A 20,824-nucleotide genomic window follows, 5' to 3' on the forward strand; every position below is an offset into this window, starting at 1 on the left:
GAGATGTATGTGTAGCTAAGCTCTAGCTTCTTTAAGAATCTTCTTAAGGAAGCTTCTCAAGGAGGTGAGCTTAGTTATGAGAGGGGTGTGTGTAGCTAAGCTCTAGCTTCTCAAGGAAGTTTTCTCAAAGAAGCTTCTCAAGGAAGTTTTCTCAAGAAAGCTTCTCAGAAGCTACCTAGTCTATAAATAGAAGCATGTGTAACACTTGTTGTAACTTTGATGAATGAGAGTCTTGTGAGACATACTTCAAAGTTCCACTTCTCTCCCTCTTTTATTCCTTCAATTTCGTGCTCCCCCCTCTCTCTTTCTCTCCCTCTTTCTTTTCCTCCATTGAAGCATCCTTCCAAGCTTCTTATCCAAGGCTCATCTTGGTGGTGAAGCTCCTTCTTCCATGGCTTATTCCCTAGTGGATGGCGCCTCCTCTCACCTCTTCTCCTTTGTCTTCCGCTGCATTTCCATGGTGGAAAATCACCATTAAAGGACCTCATTGAAGCTCAAAGATCCAGCCTCCATAGAAGCCCCACAAGCAAGCTTCCATCAAGTGGTAATCAAAGCACAAGAGCTTCAAGTAGGTGCTCCTTAAACCTCCATTAATTTTTTTTCTTTACCTTCTCTTCCATTGTTGTTTCTTCATTTTTTTCCATGTATCTCCTCACATGTCTTGTTCTAAATGTTGTTAACATGATTCTTTAGAGTTTCCACCGATTAAACTTGCTATAGAAGTTAGATTTGATTTTCTATGGTTCAAATTTCTTGTTCTTGTTCTTGAACCATGAATTGTGTTGAGTTTAGGTTCCTTTGAGTTTTGTCTTGTTATTTTTTGTGGCTGAAACCTAAACCATAAAATTCTTACAAAAATATTAAAGTAGAAGAAAACCTCAAAAATCTAGAGTGACTTGTTCACTTATTGTAGTTTTGTCATAGAAGTCATGTCTAGTCATGAAACTTGTCACATAAGATTTCTTATGTTGTGCTGAATTTTATTTTCTTGTTTCTTTGTCTAACTCATTTGTTCATGAGTGTATGAAATTCTTTTAGCCTATTATTTGATTTGAGTCAAATCTTTCATGTTAATTAGTTCTTAACATGTTCATGCAAAATTCTTAGAGTCTTTGATTGTGAACCTTTTCTTGAACTTTTAGGTTTCTTTATGATTGTGTCTATTGTGAATTTGAGTTTTGGTGATTGAATTGCTGGCTGAAATGTTGATCCTAAGTGAATATTGAACTCCTAAAACTGTGGTAAACAATACTAGTGAGTTCAACATACATAGGAAGGTTGAAAGTAAGCCCAAGGCAATCAATATACCATGCTTAAAGAAACAAATCGCTGGTGCTGGCAGCTTGGACATACAAACTTGTAAAAATTACTGAGAATTGGTTACTTCGAATTTTGAGCTGAAATTTTTACTGAATTTTCTAGATATCTGGAAAAAAAGTTATAAAAAAAGAAACAAGTGATTTGGATAAAAGGAAAAAATACGAAAAATCGCACAAGTTGGCAGGAAAATTAGTATCCAGAAAAAAAAGGTGAAAAGGAAGGGTGCTTGTTGGTTTGGCTCAATATTTATTCTATAATTGGAAATTTCAATTCAAAATTAGTGTGAAGACAAGTGCCAAAGCTAGAGTTTTGTTGAGTCTTTTTTTTTCCAGTTTTTTTACTCTACTCTAGAGCCATTCTAAGTTTCTCTTTGAGTCCTAGCTTGCTTCTATGTCCTTTTCATTGCTTTAATTGTTGAATAATCCTTGAAAAATTGTCTTGTTAAAACTCCATTGGTTTAACTTTCATTTCATTTTTTTTGGTCTTTGGTTATTGCTTGTCTCTTTGTTTCCTTGTTTGTGGGTTGCCATATAGGGAATTGGAAGGAGGATTGATGCCATCCCTTGAAGAATTTGAGTCCAGAAGCAAGGGGCCAACCACCTTAAGAGCTATTGGACTAAGAAGCACTCCAAATTGAGTGAATCACCAAAGAGAGAACAACTACCAAAATTGAGGACCGTTTTGTAATTTTGTAATTTGCAATTTACTTACCTTCATTGCTTTCAAGTTTTTGTAACAAAAATGTCTTTCATTGGAAGTGTGTTGGGAGCCTCCAATAGGTTACCAAACTTCCATTCGTGTGTAATAATTTTAGGCAATTTTTACTTAGGATAGTGAGTGTTTTGTTGGGAACCTTGAATGTGGTCATCCAAACACTCTTAGGATTCACCTAGTTTACATTTCTTGCTTACTTTCATAGCTTATTTCTTTTACCTTCCATTGTCAAATCGCCTAGATAGCTTGCATTTTACCAATTAGTTTTTTTACCTTATCTTTCACACCTCTTTTAGTGTTTATTTGGCTAGTTTCAACCATAGTTTCTTTTACCTTTTGTTTTCAAACCTCCAACAAGAAAGAACCACAACTTAGGAACCAACATGAGTCATCATTCATCTAGTGTTAATGGCAAGGGTACTAGTCATAAAGACACTTTATCTAGAATCTTAGATGAGTTGAGTTCCCTCAAGTTATGGAAAGAAAAACAAGAGAGAAAAGAAAAAGGAAAAAAAAGAGTGGAAGAAATAAGTCAAGATGAAAGAAAGAAAATAAGAGAGGAAGAAAGAAGAAAAATAATGAAAGAAATGAAAAGAGAAAAACATGCCTACTATAGTAGTCATAACTCTTGCAAAAGCCTAAGTGAAGAACTTTGTGACTATTACGAAGGAAGGCATAGGTCACATCTTAGACCTTACTCCCATAGAAGAGAAAAGGAAAGAAAGCCTGAAGAGGCTAACATTAAACTCTCATACTTCCATGGGAAGGACAATGTAGAGGCTAACTTAGATTGAGAAATAAGGGTAGAGCAACAACTTAAAAAGAAGTCTACTTCAAAATCTTATGGCTCTCACTCTTATCCAAAGAAAGACCAAGGTCAAGACATCTTAGGGGTGACACCTTCTAAGCCCAAAGATGATAAGGGGAAGACAATAGAAAAGCAAGCCCCTAAGGCTAGTATGCAAGAGAAAACTAGCTCTATAAAGTGCTTTAAATGTCTTGGAAGAGGACACATTACTTCTCAATGCCCCACCACAAAAACCATGATTATGAAGGGCCAAGACATTTATAGTAGCCAAGATGAGGCTACTACTTCACCTTCCTCTAGTGAAAGTGAAAAAGCAAAAGGGGAAGAATCTAGTGAAGAAATCTACCCCCAAGAAGAAGGACAACCATTAGTGGTTAAAGAGAAGTGTAAGGAGGTAAGTGTCTCCTCCAAGAGTTTAGCTAAGAAGGAAACTCATTTTACAATAAAGACAAACATTAAAGAAACTTTCCCTCTTAGACAACCTCCACATTTTCTCTTTTGTAAAAAGACACTTGCTAGCATTGCCACACCTCTTGGGCTTGAGTTTATTCCTCAAGTAAAGAAGTTGTTGGATGAGGGTTTGGTTCGCAAGAGCTTAAATCCTTGTGCTTTGTTGGTGCCCAAAATAGGTATTATTAGGCATCAAGTCCCTAAAATAGGTGGTATGATGAATGTTTTGAGTGGTGCAACCCTCTTTTGTAAAATCACTCATACACCTAACATCTTCATGGTGTGTGTACATAGGGACCCATTAGGTAGGTTTGTTCTTATTTTTAGTTTCAATACAAACTTAGGTACTCATATGGGACACCTTAGGTTTGTCAAACTTTTTGGTAGGAATAATCAATATGAAAATACAGAAAAATGTATGTTTTATTGCGTTACTTTTCTTAATTTGTCAAATAGTGATCAAGGGGTTCCCATGAACCCTAAGAGAATAAAGGTCATTCCTGAGTGGCCCACCCCACCAAGTATAAGAAAAATTTGGGGCTTTCATGACTTAACAAACTTTTACAAAAGGTTTGTCCCATATTTTTCTATACTTGTAGCACCACTTATTGAGTTGGTGAGAAACCATGTTCCTTCATGGGAAGATGCCCAGGAAATGGGTTTTCAGACCTTACCTTACTTCAACATACCAAACACCACTAATACATATGTTTTTGTTCTTTTTACAGGTGTTGAGGGAAGGAGCCCAGAGTATGAAGAACCTCGGGATTTGAGGTCAAATCCTTTCCAAGGTGGAGGGAATGATGCAATCCTACTCCGTAAGGGCATTGGGTAGAAGACTCCAAGTAGATTGGGCTAGAGATCCAAGGGAAGGCCCTAGGGTTCTCATGAGCCTTAGGGTAGATTTCGAGCCCATGGGCTAAGTATGAGCCCGCTTATCTTTGTAAATATTAGAATAGGTTTTTCCTTCGTCTGGGCCTTGTATTTTGGTCATTCTAGTAGTATAGGGTTTTAGCCTTGTATTTCGGGGCATTTTGAGTAGTCTTTGTAGTAAGGACTTTTTTTTTTTGTATTTTCATCTTTTTTTGTCATGGGGGTGAGCTTAGCTATTATAGGGGGTGTGTAGCTAAGCTCTAGCTTCTCATCTCAAGGAGGTGAGCTTAGCTATTAGAGATGTATGTGTAGCTAAGCTCTAGCTTATTTAAGAATCTTCTTAAGGAAGCTTCTCAAGGAGGTGAGCTTAGTTATGAGAGGGGTGTGTGTAGCTAAGCTCTAGCTTCTCAAGGAAGTTTTCTCAAAGAAGCTTCTCAAGGAAGTTTTCTCAAGAAAGCTTCTCAGAAGCTACCTAGTCTATAAATAGAAGCATGTGTAACACTTGTTGTAACTTTGATGAATGAGAGTCTTGTGAGACATACTTCAAAGTTCCACTTCTCTCCCTCTTTTATTCCTTCAATTTCGTGCTCCCCCCTCTCTCTTTCTCTCCCTCTTTCTTTTCCTCCATTGAAGCATCCTTCCAAGCTTCTTATCCAAGGCTCATCTTGGTGGTGAAGCTCCTTCTTCCATGGCTTATTCCCTAGTGGATGGCGCCTCCTCTCACCTCTTCTCCTTTGTCTTCCGCTGCATTTCCATGGTGGAAAATCACCATTAAAGGACTTCATTGAAGCTCAAAGATCCAACCTCCATAGAAGCCCCACAAGCAAGCTTCCATCAACCACTGTTCAAGGCTTGTCAGAACCATTTGCATTGTGAGAAATTGCTTAGTTAATGAAATTCGTGTGATGATGTTAAGTTAGACAGTTCATATAATTTCTTTGATTTAACTTGAACTTAGAGATGAATTAAAGGAATTTATACCACAGTAATTGATTGTAATAACAATGTATAAAGGAAAGAAAAATAAAGCTTCTGGTTTAATAAGTAGAATTGTGTCTTGAGAGAATCACAATGACATGATTTGAGTTCTACTAATCAATTGAATTATATTTGGTGTGATTTATATATGCATTTGATATATATGCATTTGTATGTCAATTATTTGGATAAATTATGTTGAACTAAATATATAATCCGTGGGTTTGGATAAATTATGTGGATTAGTTAGAATTCCAAAGCTTTGTTACACAAATTATTTGAGTGTTCTTCATGATTTCAGATCATGGTTAGAACACGAGGTCTACGTCGTTTGGTAGGCACAGGTAGAGGCAGAGACCTTAGTCAGGATGTGGCTGAGGATGTTCCTCGTCGTCGTAGGCCACTGCCTCAGCACGTAGGCAACGTGTTACCCAGATGGCGGAGGATGTGGCTGAGGATGTTCCTCAGTTGCCTGAGGATGTTCCTCAGTTGGCTGAGGATGTCCCTGATGCGTCTGATGGTAGCCCAGACAGGACAGGAGCTGCCGATGGTGCTGAGTCTGATGGAGTGGCTAGTGATGGGACAACTGCTGATGATGAGGGGTTCCCCGGTGGGCCACGCGATCCATCGGTTTTGATAGGATTTGCTGATCATGTCGCACACAACATATGGTGTGGACAGGTACGTACATATTTTATTCTAGTAATTAGAAAGTAATTTCTTTTATTTTGAAATACACAAATTTATAAATTGTTATTCAATTTAGAAGCGACTCGATCTCAAGCTGGTCTCCCATGGTAGGAGAGTAGATAAATTTGGGAGACCGGCTGCTGAGATCGAAGGTATGATTGCGGCCACCGGATTGGATCCATTGATCAGGTGTTCTGTGATCACCACTGATCCTGGACTCATATCCGCCTTTGTTGAGAGGTGGCATAGGGAGACGAGCAGCTTCCACCTCCCAGTAGGGGAGGTGACGATCGCTCTAGACGACGTTTCGTCGCTCCTGCACATCCCCATTACTGGCGTGCTGCATTCATTCGGGTCGTTGGCTACAGCTGACGCAGTTGCGCTGTTGACGGAGCTACTTGAGGTCACCCCAGACGAGGCTACAACTATGACACGTCAGGCAGGTGGGCCTCATGTTCGGTTGTCCTGGCTTCGGGACATGTACCAGAGTAGGTGTCGGGCCAGGCAGTGGGTTCTTGCAGCTCGGACGTACCTACTTCACTTGGTTGGTTGCACTCTTTTCGCTAACAAGAGTGCAACCCATGTCCATGTTGTGCACCTGCAGGCATTCAGAGACCTGGCACAGGCAGGGACATTCTCTTGGGGAGCGGCCGCTTTGGTACACTTGTACGTCAACTTAATGAGGCGTCGCAGGCCCCTACACGACAAATGACTGGTTACATTTCACTACTTCAGGTGACTATCGTTGCTTGTAATTTAAATTAAAGTAAAATTCAATCCATGTTTGATTGCTAATGTTGACTTTCTGTTTGTAGTGCTGGATTTACGAGCACTTTCCATCAGTCCACAGGTCTGTTGTTGACGATGGTTATGCTGAGGCTAGCCTATGTGCCTGTAGGTGGCTTACGGGTAAGGCCCAGATGACCGACATTAAGGGAGCCCCTTACAGAGCACAGATTGATGACCTGACAGTCACTGACGTTTGTTGGATGTCGTATGCTGAGCATCGGGGAGTTCGAGGCTATGAGTTGATCTCCTCGTACATGGGGCAAGTCAGATGGGGTCCGATCATCGTCTACCTTCGACCAGAGAGGGTGGTTCGGTAGATGGGGTACATTCAGACAGTTCCTCCGCCACCGGTTCCTGATTCGTTGACAGGTACTGATATAGACGACCGGTGGGTACAATTTGCAGATCATGTAGCGCCTACGGGGGAGCTCTGTGTAGTTCCTAGACAGGTGGCCCCAGACTACATGGAGTGGTTTTTTCAGATTTCACACCCCTTTGTGACGCCGACGGACGACACTGCTGAGCCCAGACCTGCGCCTTCCCTTCTCACTCATGATGATGACTTCGTGGAGCCACCTGTCGGCCAGATTCCAGTCACGTCAGATCCCCCTGCACATTCTGTGGTAAGCTGTGTACTTTTTGTTAACTTTATTATTTTTTATAAATTCATACTCACTTGTTATTTTCACTGAGATAGGTTGATTGCACAGCATATGTCAGGATGGGAAGGATTGTTGAGCATTTGGAGCGCGTCATCAACCTCAGGATGGTGACTGCAGGGACTGACTTATATGATATCATGGATCTTTGCTTGAGGATAGCTAGAGATGACGACCCAGATGACAGTCTTAGGCCGCGACAGAGACCCCGCATAAATTAGGATTTATCTTTTTTATTGTATTTATTTATGTATTTAAATTTTAGTATTTGTTTTTGTATTTGTTAAAACACATTGACTTAGATAATGTCTATATTTCTTTATGTATTTAAATTATGTTTTTACTTAAATTATGTCTTTATGTATGTTTTAACTTAAATATAATGTCTCTATTTCTTTATGAAGTTAGACATATTAAAAAATAAGTTAGAAATTTTAAAAAAATAAGTTTCAAATTTTAATTGATTGAAACAAATAACTTAGAAATTTTAATTGAATGTAATTAATTGGACAAAATAAGTTAGAAATTTTAAGTTATACTAAAATTATTATATAATTTAAACAACAATAAGTTAGAAATTTCAAATAAAGAAGTTACAAATTTAAAATAAATAAGTTAGAAATTTAAAATAATAAGTTAGAAATTGATTGAAACAAATAACTTACAAATTTTAATTGATTGAAACAAATAAGTTTCAAATTTTAATTGATTGAAATAAATAGTTTAGAAATTTTAATTGAATGTAATTAATTGGACAAAATAAGTTAGAAATTTTAAGTTATACTGAAAATTATTATATAATTTTAAAAAAATAAGTTACAAATTTTTATTTTTACTTAAAATTATTATATTATTTAATCAAAAACAAGTTAAAAATTTCAAAAAAATAAGTTAAAAATTTTAAAAAATAAGTTACACATTTAAAAAATAAGTTAGAAATTTAAAAGAATAAGTTAGAAATTTTTTAAAAAAATGAGTTAGAAATTTTAAAAAAAACTTAGCTAGAAACTTTTAAAAAATAAGTTAGTCATTGAAACAAATAAGTTACAAATTTTAATTTTTACTTAAAACTATTATATTATTTAATCAAAAACAAGTTAGAAATTTCAAAAAAATAAGTTTGAAATTTAAAAAAATAAGTTACTCATTTAAAAAATAAGTTAGAAATTTTAAAAAATAATTTAGAAATTTTTAAAAAAATGAGTTACAAATTTAAAAAAAAAACTTAGCTAGAAACTTTAAAAAAATAAGTTAGACATTTTAAAAAAAAGCTAGAAATTTTTAATTGATTGAAACAAATAAATTACAAATTTAAATTGATTGAAACAAATAAATTACAAATTTTAATTAAATGTAATTGATTGGACAAAATAAGTTACAAATTTTAATTTGCACGAACGGGTCACAAACATTTATTCCTTATAAATTTTTTTTGCTAAAAGTTGGTAATAAAACTTTTATTCCTTTTTCTTACATACTACAGATTACAAACGGATCACAAACATAACAAATTGACACACTAAGACATATTACATCGACTAGAACATGATGGACACAAATTTAATTTGCACGAAACAGTCTAACATTTAACTAGCATTCAATCACGCAAGGACGTAACCACATCGTCCTCATTTTCCATAACCACTTTACTAAAGAGAGCCAAAATTTCTGTTGGCACAAATTGTTTCCTGTAATTAGACTCTACCAGCACCTTCAGCACGTCGTCGTCACATTTCAGCTCAACAAATTTAAATTCTAAAACTTTCTCAGAATACTCCAAATGACTAGGTTGTCAATAAAACAAACGCCTTACAACTTGGGATTCGTGAATCCCATGAGGAGGATTCCCTTTAGGTGCTACTTGCTTGATCAAATCCTTCAATTGATCTATGCTACATCCTTTTGGAATATCAATTTTTTTTTGGATTTATTCCGGTGAACGCGTAACCCACAAAGTTGTTTTGGCGTGACATGTTCCACCTTCCGTTGTAATACAAAACCGCATCATGTGTAGGGATGCTGGGCTGTTCAAGTAAGTTTAAAATTGCATCTGTTGTTCTACCAACGGTACATAACAACTCAATCGGTCCAACAAATGAAAATTGATCATTATACATTAACATGGTGTTCACATCCATGTCATTTTTCAATTGCATACTTTCAAAGTAAATGTTGTTACCTATATCTTCCACTGGTCGCTGGTAATGAATTTCATCCACAACTTCATTGTTGTTTAGCCGAAGACTGTTGTGTATTCTGCTTTTGAGAGTTGAAAAATCGCATAAGTTTGGTACTCGCATGGGCACTGCACCAGAACTTTGAAAATAAACCCCACACTCGTTGTGAATGACGGTTCCATTTCGAAAAATGAATGCCAACCTCGAGTTCAGGATCGTCTGGGACGAAGTCTCTCCTAAGAATGTCATTGTTTATCAAAAATTAATTTGACAAACTCTGAATACTAGTTGATGTTGAGTACCATGGACATCCCCATCTATCATATATATAAATGGCCTAGCCAGGCACATGGCTTCCCTTTTACCAGACCCATGACTATTTTACATTGTGAAGCGTAAAACTAAAGCAACCTTCTGTCACGTCGTTCACTGTTGGGTCATGTCAGTCATTATCGTCTGAGAAAAAGGTTGGTTTCGGGCCATGCAAACTTGCCTAAGTACCCCTGTTCGGGGTTTTTTAAAAATTATCTGGGAAAGCCGTGAGACTCTCCAAAGGTGGCCTGTCTCATGTTTGCATGTCAGTGAATCCAAAAAAAATAACAGGAGACACCGATTCATTCAAATAGGGCCTGCAACGGAAGGCCCAAAACTCAAAAAAGTTAGTTTCAGGCCATGTAAACTTGCCTAAGTACCCTTGTTCGGGGTTTTTTTTAAAATTATCTGGGAAAGCCGTGAGACTCTCCAAAAGGTGGCCTGTCTCATGTTTGCAAGTCAACGAATCCAAAAAAAATAACAGGAGACACCGGTTCATTCAAACAGGGCCTGCAACGGAAGGCCCAAAACTCCAAAAAGTTAGTTTCGGGCCATGTAAACTTGCCTAAGTACCCCTGTTCGGGGTTTTTTTTAAAATTATCTGGGAAAGCCGTGAGACTCTCCAAAGGTGGCCTGCCTCATGTTTGCACGTCAACGAATCCAAAAAAAATAACAGGAGACACCGGTTCATTCAAACAGGGCCTGCAACGGAAGGCCCAAAACTCAAAAAAGTTAGTTTCAGGCCAACATTTCCTCTTGAGGGACGACACGTGACCTGCTACTCTGGCCCTTATCTGGCATGTCCATCCTTCTTGGCGCGACATTTAATTCATCGTCAGAAATAACTGAAGGACACCTCGCTTGTTTCTCTTTTGGCCGCCACCGGTCTTGTCATCGTCGAAGGCGCCCTTGCGCTTGCCGGCAGAACCTTTTCCGGCGACCTCCTTGCCTTTTCCTTTGACCTTGTTCTTCATTTCTACAGAGAATGCAATGAGACCAACGCCAATTGCATGGTCATAGTTAGAGAAATGGAGAGAGGAAGAAGTGCGTGACTAGAGTGTGTGTAACTGTGAAGAACGATGAGTCCAAAATGAATTTTACTGTAAATAATTTGAGGAAAAAAGTGACCAATACATATCATGCGGTGCATACAAGAATCGACCATTGGTCAACTTGTGAGAGGAAAAGATCATTTAACTAATACCAAATAATCTTAAAATTAACAAAATAATTTAACTAATTAACCCACGGAAGAACCATCTTCCGTGGTAACTCACGGAAGAACCTTCTTCCGTTGATTCTGGCGGAAGAAGTTCTTCCGCGTAGTTCCACGGAAGATGGTTCTTCCGCAGTTCTTCTTCCGTTGACACTCGCGGAAGAAATGTTCCGCGGGCATCCGCGGAAGAACCTTCTTCCGCAGTTGACGGAAGAAGGTTCTTCCGTGGATGCCCGCAGAACATTTCTTCCGCGAGTGTCAACGGAAGAAAGTTCGCAAAAAGGCTGAAGGTCATTTTTGCCATTTTGGAAATTTGCTGGGTGCACCAGCAATGCTGCTGGGTGCCCCTAGCAAATCCCTACGTTTTTATGATCTTCACCCTTTCCAAGTTCATGTCTACTCTGGGTCACAATTTGTGCAGATCGCACTAGATTGTTGCTGATGATCGAGACTCTGGCAGACAACACTTCTTTGTGAGACTGTATTTTAAATTGAACTGCTACAGCCCAAAAAAACCCTAAACTTAGGTCTGAAGCCCAACTCTTCTATTCCTTCTACGTGCAAATAATCCTGTGCCACCTTCTCTCTTCATAAAAAACTACCGCTCTTCCTTTACCAATAAAAATAATATATGATACAATAAATTAGAAGTTATAGTAATAAAAAAATATAATCTACTAACTAATATTAGTACTAAAAAACTAGATTAAACGTAATATAATAATAAGCTAAATAATAAAAAATTCTAAATATATGATAATATGCTATATATATATATAAATATTATTAAACAATACATATATTGTTATATAATAAAATTATATGTATGTGAAAATCTAAATTATAAAGCTTAGTACTTTTTTTGTGAGCCTTATTGAACCAGTTTGTTTAAACTCAATTGTTAAAATAAGCAGTTTTCTGTTTTTTTAGTGTGTTTGTCTAAACTTCTTTTGCTAAAAAAAAAAAACAATTTTCTGCTAACTTTAAGAAGCAAATCCTATCTGTTTATTATAAAATTGCTTTATTGTAGTGTGTTATGATATGAAGATTATAAAGCTTAACTTATTTTAAAATGAATATATAAATCTTAATTATCAATTTAACTTTTTGTCATGTTAATAATATATATATATATATGTCGTGTTCCTGTGTCTGTGTCCAAGTTGTGTCCCATGTCTGTGTCTAAATCCGAGTCCATGCTTCATAATGGTAGTTCTCCATTGCTCCTTAGTCCTTACCCCTTTGCATATGAACCTCAATTTGTCTGCTCCTTCTAGATGGGAGTAGGGTATTCCAGTGACAAATGCACTCAATAAGATTTTCACAATTCTACCTAAAAGAAAATGCATGAGTTTCCATTTGTCAATTTCTGTTCTGGGGATATAGGTTTATGCACTATAATTGTGTTCTTCCATCCCTCACAAGCCCATACAGTCACCCACACAGACAGACATCCCTGTGGGGGTCTTCACCGTTTCTCTTAAAAAAAGAATTCTACGTTCTCGTCTATGATTGTCTTAATCAAAGTTTGCTTGTTATGAGAATTACTTTTGAGGAAGTGCATACATGACCCAGGTAATGGTGTGTATTTCTTCAATTAGTATAATGAAATACTTAAGTTCCTTTTTCTCTGTTTTGATTGCCTTTCATGTAAACTTTCTTCTTTGTTCTCATTGATTTGTTTCAAAATTTCAAAACAGGGTGGCGTCTTGACTACTTCCTTGTCTCAGAATCCATTGCTGACAAAGTTCACGATTCATACATTCTTCCTGATGTTACCGGTAGTGATCATTGTCCTATTGGCCTTGTTGTCAAGCTTTAGTTTTGCAATCAAAGCACCGAGTTTGAGCTTGTAGCGAATGTTGCTAGAAATTGCAATTTATGGGCAAGCCTATAATATAATATACTGCAAGCAGGGATTTTTGCTTTTTTGTCTAGTTTGCTTCAACTCGATTTTAGGTGTGGTGCATTTTCCGTTTGAACTATACATATCGCAAATAAATTGACCAAGACTCATTATTGTAAAGGTTTTTTCACAATAATTATGGTGGAGAAAATGCCAATTCAAATAGAATGTCCATGATTTTGACTAGGCTAACAAGTTTTGACAGGGAATCAAGTCCTGTTATGTTAATGAAATGAACTTGCAGAAATTTGAACCTCTCAACAGATGGAGAATAAGTGTATAATTGCTTTAGTCACTGTTGATGTTGATCACGTCTTTTAGAACTACTCCTTTTCTTATCTATAAATTTCAAGTTTGAAATGATACATATTCTTTTTTTATAAGATCTAATCTATAACGTTATTTTTATATTAGAAATATCCTTATTTTAAAGAAGAGAAATAATATATTGACATAATTATAAAAGAAGTATTAATTATAAAGATAATTTGAAAAAAAAAATTTAGATAAATTTTTTGCTTTCAATTAAATTGATTAGTTTTTTTTTTTAATTTTAAAGAATTAAATAATTGAGTTTTATATATAATAACAGAAAAATTATTTTATTATAGTTTTTTTGTCATTTGAGTGGTTTGACATGATTTGGGTTTCACACGTGGTCCCTAAACTTTCTTCTAGACATGCTATAAGCAGTAGATGTATTAGTCTTCAAATGACTCAAGAAGAGGAGTTTGACATTTTCCAAATATTTTAAATTGAGGGAATATCTAAAACGTTGGAGGCGGTTACATTTTTGTTTTTCTGTACCTGAGAGGTGACGTTGAGAGTTTGACCACCTTTGAGAGTTTCATGTTAGTCCGCAATGCTGGACCATCCTTTGGTGGGCATTGCTACATCCAGCCAGTGAAATTGCTGGTACACCTAGTAATTTTACGATTTTCCAATTTTGTCCTTACATAAAAAGGATACGGATCAGATAATCCATAAGCAAAAGTCGAACTTGTGACTTTCAATTTATTAGTACGACGCTCTAGCCAACTAAACTAATATGTCAATTAAATTATAAAATAAATAATGTTGTTATATATAACACTAAAACTTCTAATGTATATTTAATGCGCATGTAAATTTAAATAATAAATTTTGTGACAATTAATTTTGATATAACTCATACGAATTATTTAATTCTTATATTTTTTATAAATAAAAAATATTTAATATTAAAAAAATTAATTTATTAATAAATTAGAAAAACATATTTTTGAAAAAAATAAAAAAAAACACTTACGGATCACCTAATCCGTATGAGGTATACGGATTATGTAATCCGTAAAAACAAAAAACACTTAAGGACATTTTTAGAATTTTGTTTTAATGCTAGGTGCACAAGCAATTTGTCACATAGCAAAGCCCTCCTTTGGTCAATGCATATTTCTTTATCCTTTCGAACTTGTGTTGTACAAATCCAATATATTTCTATAGACCGTCTAATTCATTTTATGTATCTTCAATAAATTTTGCTGGCATTGGTTTCCTGAGTTCAAATTCAACAAACTTATTTATTGATTTTTAGAAGGTTTAAATATATTTTTATTCTTTAATAAATACTTAATTTTTATATTTATTTTTTAATAAATTTTTATTTTGCGTTGAGTTTCAAATAAAATAATAATTTTATTTAGTCCATCATAAATTAGCGTATTTTTGTATTTGTTCCCTGATAAATTAATGAATTTTGTTTTAATCTTGATTAATTAAAAATGAAAAATTTATCAAGGAGAAAATAAAAAATTTGTTAATTTATTAAAATTTAAAAAATATCAAGGATCAAAAAGAAAATTATTGTTTTTATTAGAGACTTAACACAAATAAAAATATATTAGAAAACAAACTCAAAAATCAAATATTTTATTAGAGATAAAAATGCCTTTATAAAAAATTATTATTGGCGGAAAGAAAATTATGCTCTCACAAAAGTGGCTGAAGAAGCACAAAGAACACTTTCAGTCACTTGAAAATATCAAATCGGGTGAGTCTTAACCCTTTAATTAATTTTTTTAAGTAACAAATAATGTAAATTAAAAATCAGGAGGAGCAGAGGTCATGCATATGAGAAAAGATTGCTGGGACAGTTCACCCCGTACTCCAATTACAAAGTTTACTACTAGTGTTTCTCAGTCTATCTACAAAGAGAGGGTTTTATTTGTCACTTTTTGTGAGGACAAGAAGTTAGTTTGTAGAACTGGTATCTAAAATTGAGAAGAAGAAAGCTACTTTTCAAAAGTGCATTATGACTCATATTGTTAGAGAAGGTTACTTTTCAAAAAGTGCATTATGACTCATATTGTTAGAAGAAAGCTACTTTTCAAAAGTGCATTATTTGTCACTTGTTGCTTAATCACATATTGATAACCCTAAATTGATTTTCGCTTAGTAAATTAAATTAGGGTTGGATTAAGTGGTTAACTGTTAGGGGTGAAATCCTCACAACCTAGGATAAGAGAATAACTTCTGAATCAGAGGAAACAACACGTTTTTAATACTATTAATTTCGTATTCCAATCTGCTTGTTCTTAAATTCACAAAACAAATCCCCCCTACTGTTACTATTACTGCAAGTATATTATGAACATTTGGTTTATCATTGCTCGTTGGGAAACGACCTAGGATCACTTCCTAGTTACTGCCTTTTAATGTTTATTTGGTTCGGGTACGACCTCGATCAACCCAACACTAGGGTCCTTTGTGAATATAAGTCTAAGAGAACTCTACTCTCAGCCCAAACTAGAAAACCTTATTCTAGCATGCTTTAAGTGATTCATGCATAAACAAAAAGACCGGGTAAAAACCATACACAAGAAAAACCAAGTAGGAGAGATACAACCTGACCAATCTTTCCACAAAAACCTTGCTGGACTGAGAATGTGATCTTTTTCAACTCAAAAGACACAACTCACTTCCAAGAAAAGATCTTAAAAACCAAACGATTAAGAAGTTGAGTTACTATAAAGCTCTTTTCTTCTCTTCTCTTATTCACTAATGACAACACAAAATCTTGCTCATTCTGAGGCTAAGATGCTATCTTTGAGATGTATTGAGCATTCTCTATTGGTCTCTTGATGTATAGATGCAAACACAAGCTGATTATTTATAGAGAAAACAATTATAATCGTCTGTAATGGATTAAATCTATAAGGTAATCGATTATTTTAACAAAGTAATCGATTAGATTATCTAAGTAATTGATTAAAGTGTTCATCCAACATCTGGAAAACAACTCAAGAACAATGTAATCGATTAGATGCCCTAAGTAATCGATTAAAGTGTTCTTGTTCACCTTTGAACAACTAAACAAGAGAGAAGTAATTGATTAATCCACTTGGTAATTGATTAAAGCAGAGACTCCTGAATAAATTAGTCATTGTCTCAACCAACAGTGTAATCGATTAAAATACTGTTGTAATCGATTAAACAAATACGAGACTTAACTCTTTAAGCTTTAGACAACTTGTTGTAATTGATTATGACAACTCTGTAATCGATTAAAACAGAGAGTTTTTGCCTCTAAAGAAACTTTTCTAACTTAGAAGCTTTTCTTCACACACACTATGAAGATGCACAATGCAATACAAATATCAAATGTACTAAGATGCAACAACCAAGATAACAACCAATACAAATGCCACTCAAGGGAGTTAGGCATGTGAAAGCCAAAACATCTTCAAGCTTTTCCTTGAGCTTTAAGCTTTAGCCTTAGGTTGTTCACTATGTTGCTCATGTTGCTCCCCCTATGATGTAGCTCCATGTGGAGCTTGTAGGCCTTGGATCTTCTTCATCAATGTAGTCCTTTGCTTCTTGAAGATCATTGGTAGTGTAATGGAGAAGGAAGAAAGATGATTGGGGATGCCACTTTAAGGAGAAGATGAGTCAAGAAGAAGCTCACCACCATAGGAAGCCATGGATAAAAGCTTGAATGAAGGAGAAGATGAGTGGAGGGAGAGGGAGAGAAGGAGCACAAAATTTTGTGCCTCAAATGAGGTCTGAACTTTGAAGTGCAATTCTCAAATGATCAAAGTTGAAAAAATACACACACATGGCCTCTATTTATAGCCTAAGTGTCACATAAAATTGGAGGAAAATTTGAATTTCTATTCAAATTTCACTTGAATTTGAAATTGAATTTGTGGAGCCAATTTTTAGAGACAAATTTTCACTAATTATGATTAGTGAATTTTAGCTATGGTTCAGCCCACTAATCCAAGATCAAGTCCAAGATTCTCCACTAAGTGTGCTTAGGTGTCATGAGGCATGTAAAACATGAAGGACATGCATAAAGTGTGACTATATGATGTGGCAATGGGGTGTAGCAAGCAAATGCTCACCTCCCCCTTTAAAATTTAATTGGATTGGGATTCTCCCAATTCAATTAAATTTATTTCTCAACACACACATCAAATATTCACTTAATGCATGTGAAATTACAAAACTACCCCTAATACAAAAACTAGTTTGGGTGCCCTAAAATACAAGGGCTGAAAAATCCTACATTTCTAGGATACTCTACCTACATTATGGATCCCTAAATACAAGACCCAAAATTAATGAAATCCTAATCTAATATGTAAAAAGATAAGTGGGCTCATACTTAGCCCATGGGCCAGAAATCTATCCTAAGGCTCATGAGAACCCTAAGGCCTTCTCTTGCATTTCTGGCCCAATCTTCTTGGAGTCTTCTATCCAATGCCCTTGGGGGGGGGGGGGGGTAGGATTGCATCACCCTATCTCTAACAATCTCCCACTTTTTGACTTTGATGATGCCAAACATGAATACGACATTGATTGCATTTGGAGATGAGTCTTGAGATTGGATTGGAGACTTGATCCTTAGTCTTATCCTAATTTTTTTTAAAACTTAAGAAGAGATTAATTCTTCTTCTTCTTCATCATCATCATCATCAGATATATCAATTCATCATCATGTATCATATATATATATATATATATATATATATATATATATATATAACAATGTAGTGCTCAATGCTATGCAATGCAGTCAAGAATACAGTCAATATGCAATAGTATATATTCTTCTCCCCCTTTTGGCATTAACAAGGCCAAAAAGTTTATTATACACAAAACAAAAACACGCAAGTAAACTGAGAAATAAAACCATATTTCATTAAACTTAGAGCATTACATAATCATTAAACAAAGACAAACAAACTTCATCACCATTTTAAAACTAAGACAGACAGAGCTTGACATAACAAATAGACCATCAAACAACAAATCCAAGCATAAGAATATAACTACACTTCATTCTCATTTGTGTTAAGAAGGTTACTAAGGGATAGCCTAGTTTCTGTGTTCTCAAGCCTAGTGGTAATTTTTTCTAATGAGTTATGAACTTCAACTTGGTGTTCTTGATGGAGATGAAGGATAACATCCAACTTCTGAATCATAAGAGACTCAAAAGGGTTCCATTGTTGAGCTGGCTCTTGCCGAGCTTCTTCCTCAGCTTCTTCTTCCATCTGATTGACATTTGCTGCTACTGGTTACTCTTCGACCATGATCCATTCATGATCAATATATCTCATCCCAAGCTTCTTGAGATGCCTTTCGGTTATCTCATTAGAGGCTTTGGTAAAGTCTACTATCTTGTTAGAAACACGATATTGAAGTAATCAATGAACCTAGAGGCTAAGATAGCATATGGCAATTCATAATCCACTAGTCGATGGCTCTTTAACATAATATATTCAATCAATAGTGCCCAATTCATTTGAACACCTGATTTTAGCCCATATACGATCTGCAAGTTGTCGTTAGTAACTTGAGCATGATTGCTGGACCTTGGTGCCAGAATGTATGTAATGATATATACTAACATTTTGTCCTCAGCTGTTAGACCACTAACACCTAGTCGGTTTCTCAAAATCCTTGCTGGGTCAAGGATCATACCTCAATTTGTCTCATCTTGTTGTAGCCATCCATTGATTCCTCAAATTTGCAGACTCCTCCCATGTCTATCCCTGCAACTACTTTCCAAACTTCAGCATCAATGACCATCTCTACACCATTGACCGTAGAGTACATATTCCCTTCCATGTTAGCACAAACACATGTATAGAATACTTTTACCAATTTTGGGTAAAAGGTTCCCTTCATCTGCACAAACTTTGATAGTCCTTGTGCTTCGAGCAAGTTGGGAAAGTTGAATCCTTGATGAGAGAACCATTCCAAGTTTAGAAACTTCAGAATTCTCACATTCTTCACGACATAAATCATCTTGAAGTCAATCTTCTTATTTTCGTTTGTGAACCACGTAACTAGCCTATTGAGAGCTGCTTGAGAGCACTCTACTTGCTTCCTTTTCGAGGATTTGGATTTCTTCCGAGCTTTGGTGGGGTTGCTGGACATTTTCAAAAGGTGAAGGATTACATGCAAGTAATCGATTAAATATGCCAGAAAAATCCCCTTGAGGCCATTGTAATTGATTAAAATGTTATGTAATCGATTAAAACAGAACAAAATCGACATCAAATACAAACATACAGACATGTAGTCACTTAAAGAGACAGGTAATCGATTAAAACATAAACTTTTAAATAGAAACACCGCAAACACGAAAACGGTAATCAATTAAAATGTGAGGTAATCAATTAAAACAACAAGTTTTCAAAAAAACGTCTAGACATGAATAAGAGTAATCGATTAAAATAGAAAGTTTTCAAAATAGAAAACACATGTCAAGCAACGATAATTAATTAAGTCATGGCGTAATCGATTAGAATAGAAAGAAATCACGAAATAACTAAGAAAGAACCTGTGATTTTCTGAAAAACTAGTGAGTATGCACATAAATCAATAACTAAGACACAAACTAAATAAAAACAAATGATTTGAGTGACAATGTAAATCACACACTATGCAAACAAAATGTTATTCTATGCTAGATGCATCCAATATGCCTAGTTCATTTCTGATGTAAAAGAACCTATGTCTAGTAAGAGGTTTAGTTCAAATGTCTGCTAGTTGATGCTCACTATCAATGAACTCAATGCAATAGTCACCTTTAGACACATGATCTCTAAGAAAATGATGCCTTATTTATGTGTGCTTAGTCCTAGAATCCGTGGCAGGGTTCTTGGTTAGATTAATAGCACTTGTGTTATCACATTTTAGAGGAATGTGATCAAGATTTACTCCAAAGTCTTCTAGTTGTTGCTTCATTCAGAGACTTTGAGCACAACAACTTTCTGTAGCTATATATTCAGGCTTTGCAGTTGAAAGTGCAACACAAGCTTGCTTCTTGTAATTCCTAGACACTAGAAAGCTTCCTAATAGGTGGCATGTCCCACTTGTACTTTTCCTTTCTAATTTGCATCCAACAAAATTAGAATATGAAAAACCTGTTAAGTTTAAAGAGGTGCCTTTGGAATACCACAAACCTACATTGGTTGTGCCCTTAAGATACTTAATGATCCTTTTAACAACAGTTAAGTGAGATTCCTTAGGATTGGGCTGGTATCTTGCACATAAGCAAACACTTATCATGATATCTGATCTACTTGTAGTTAAGTAGAGAAGTGATCCAATTATACCTGTATATCTTGATTCATCCACTTATTTACCTTTCTCATCTAAGTCAAGGTAGGTTAAAGTAGCCATTGGAGTAGATGCTTCTTTGCATTTTTCCATACCGAATTTCTTTATTAGTTCTATGCACTATTTAGTTTGACTAAGGAAGGTCCCATGTTTCATTTGCTTGACTTGAAGTCCTAGAAAGAAGTTCAATTCTCCCATCATAGACATCTCAAATTCTTTTTGCATGCAGCATGAAAATTCCTTGCACAAGGTTTCATTAGTAGAACCAAGTATAATATCATCAACATATATTTGAACAATTAACAAATCATCATTTACTTT

At 35.5% G+C, this 20,824-nt stretch overlaps 2 protein-coding genes across 2 annotated transcripts; both read left to right on the forward strand.

Moving 5' to 3' along the window:
* The first annotated feature begins 5,578 nt into the window (after positions 1-5,578).
* Positions 5,579-6,939, forward strand: LOC114371553 (protein MAIN-LIKE 2-like). Its single transcript, XM_028328958.1, has 4 exons — positions 5,579-5,824; positions 5,910-6,321; positions 6,438-6,568; positions 6,649-6,939. The coding sequence occupies exons 1-4, from the start codon at positions 5,579-5,581 to the stop codon at positions 6,937-6,939; spliced, it is 1,080 nt and encodes a 359-aa protein (XP_028184759.1).
* Positions 6,653-7,630, forward strand: LOC114372329. Its single transcript, XM_028329827.1, has 2 exons — positions 6,653-7,245; positions 7,320-7,630. Exons 1-2 carry the CDS (start codon positions 6,940-6,942, stop codon positions 7,500-7,502), a joined length of 489 nt encoding a protein of 162 aa, XP_028185628.1. The 5' UTR covers positions 6,653-6,939; the 3' UTR covers positions 7,503-7,630.
* The last annotated feature ends 13,194 nt before the right edge of the window (positions 7,631-20,824 follow it).

Source organism: Glycine soja, chromosome 10 (genome assembly GCF_004193775.1).
Source record: "Glycine soja cultivar W05 chromosome 10, ASM419377v2, whole genome shotgun sequence".
In the NCBI taxonomy this organism is placed as follows: domain Eukaryota; kingdom Viridiplantae; phylum Streptophyta; class Magnoliopsida; order Fabales; family Fabaceae; genus Glycine; species Glycine soja.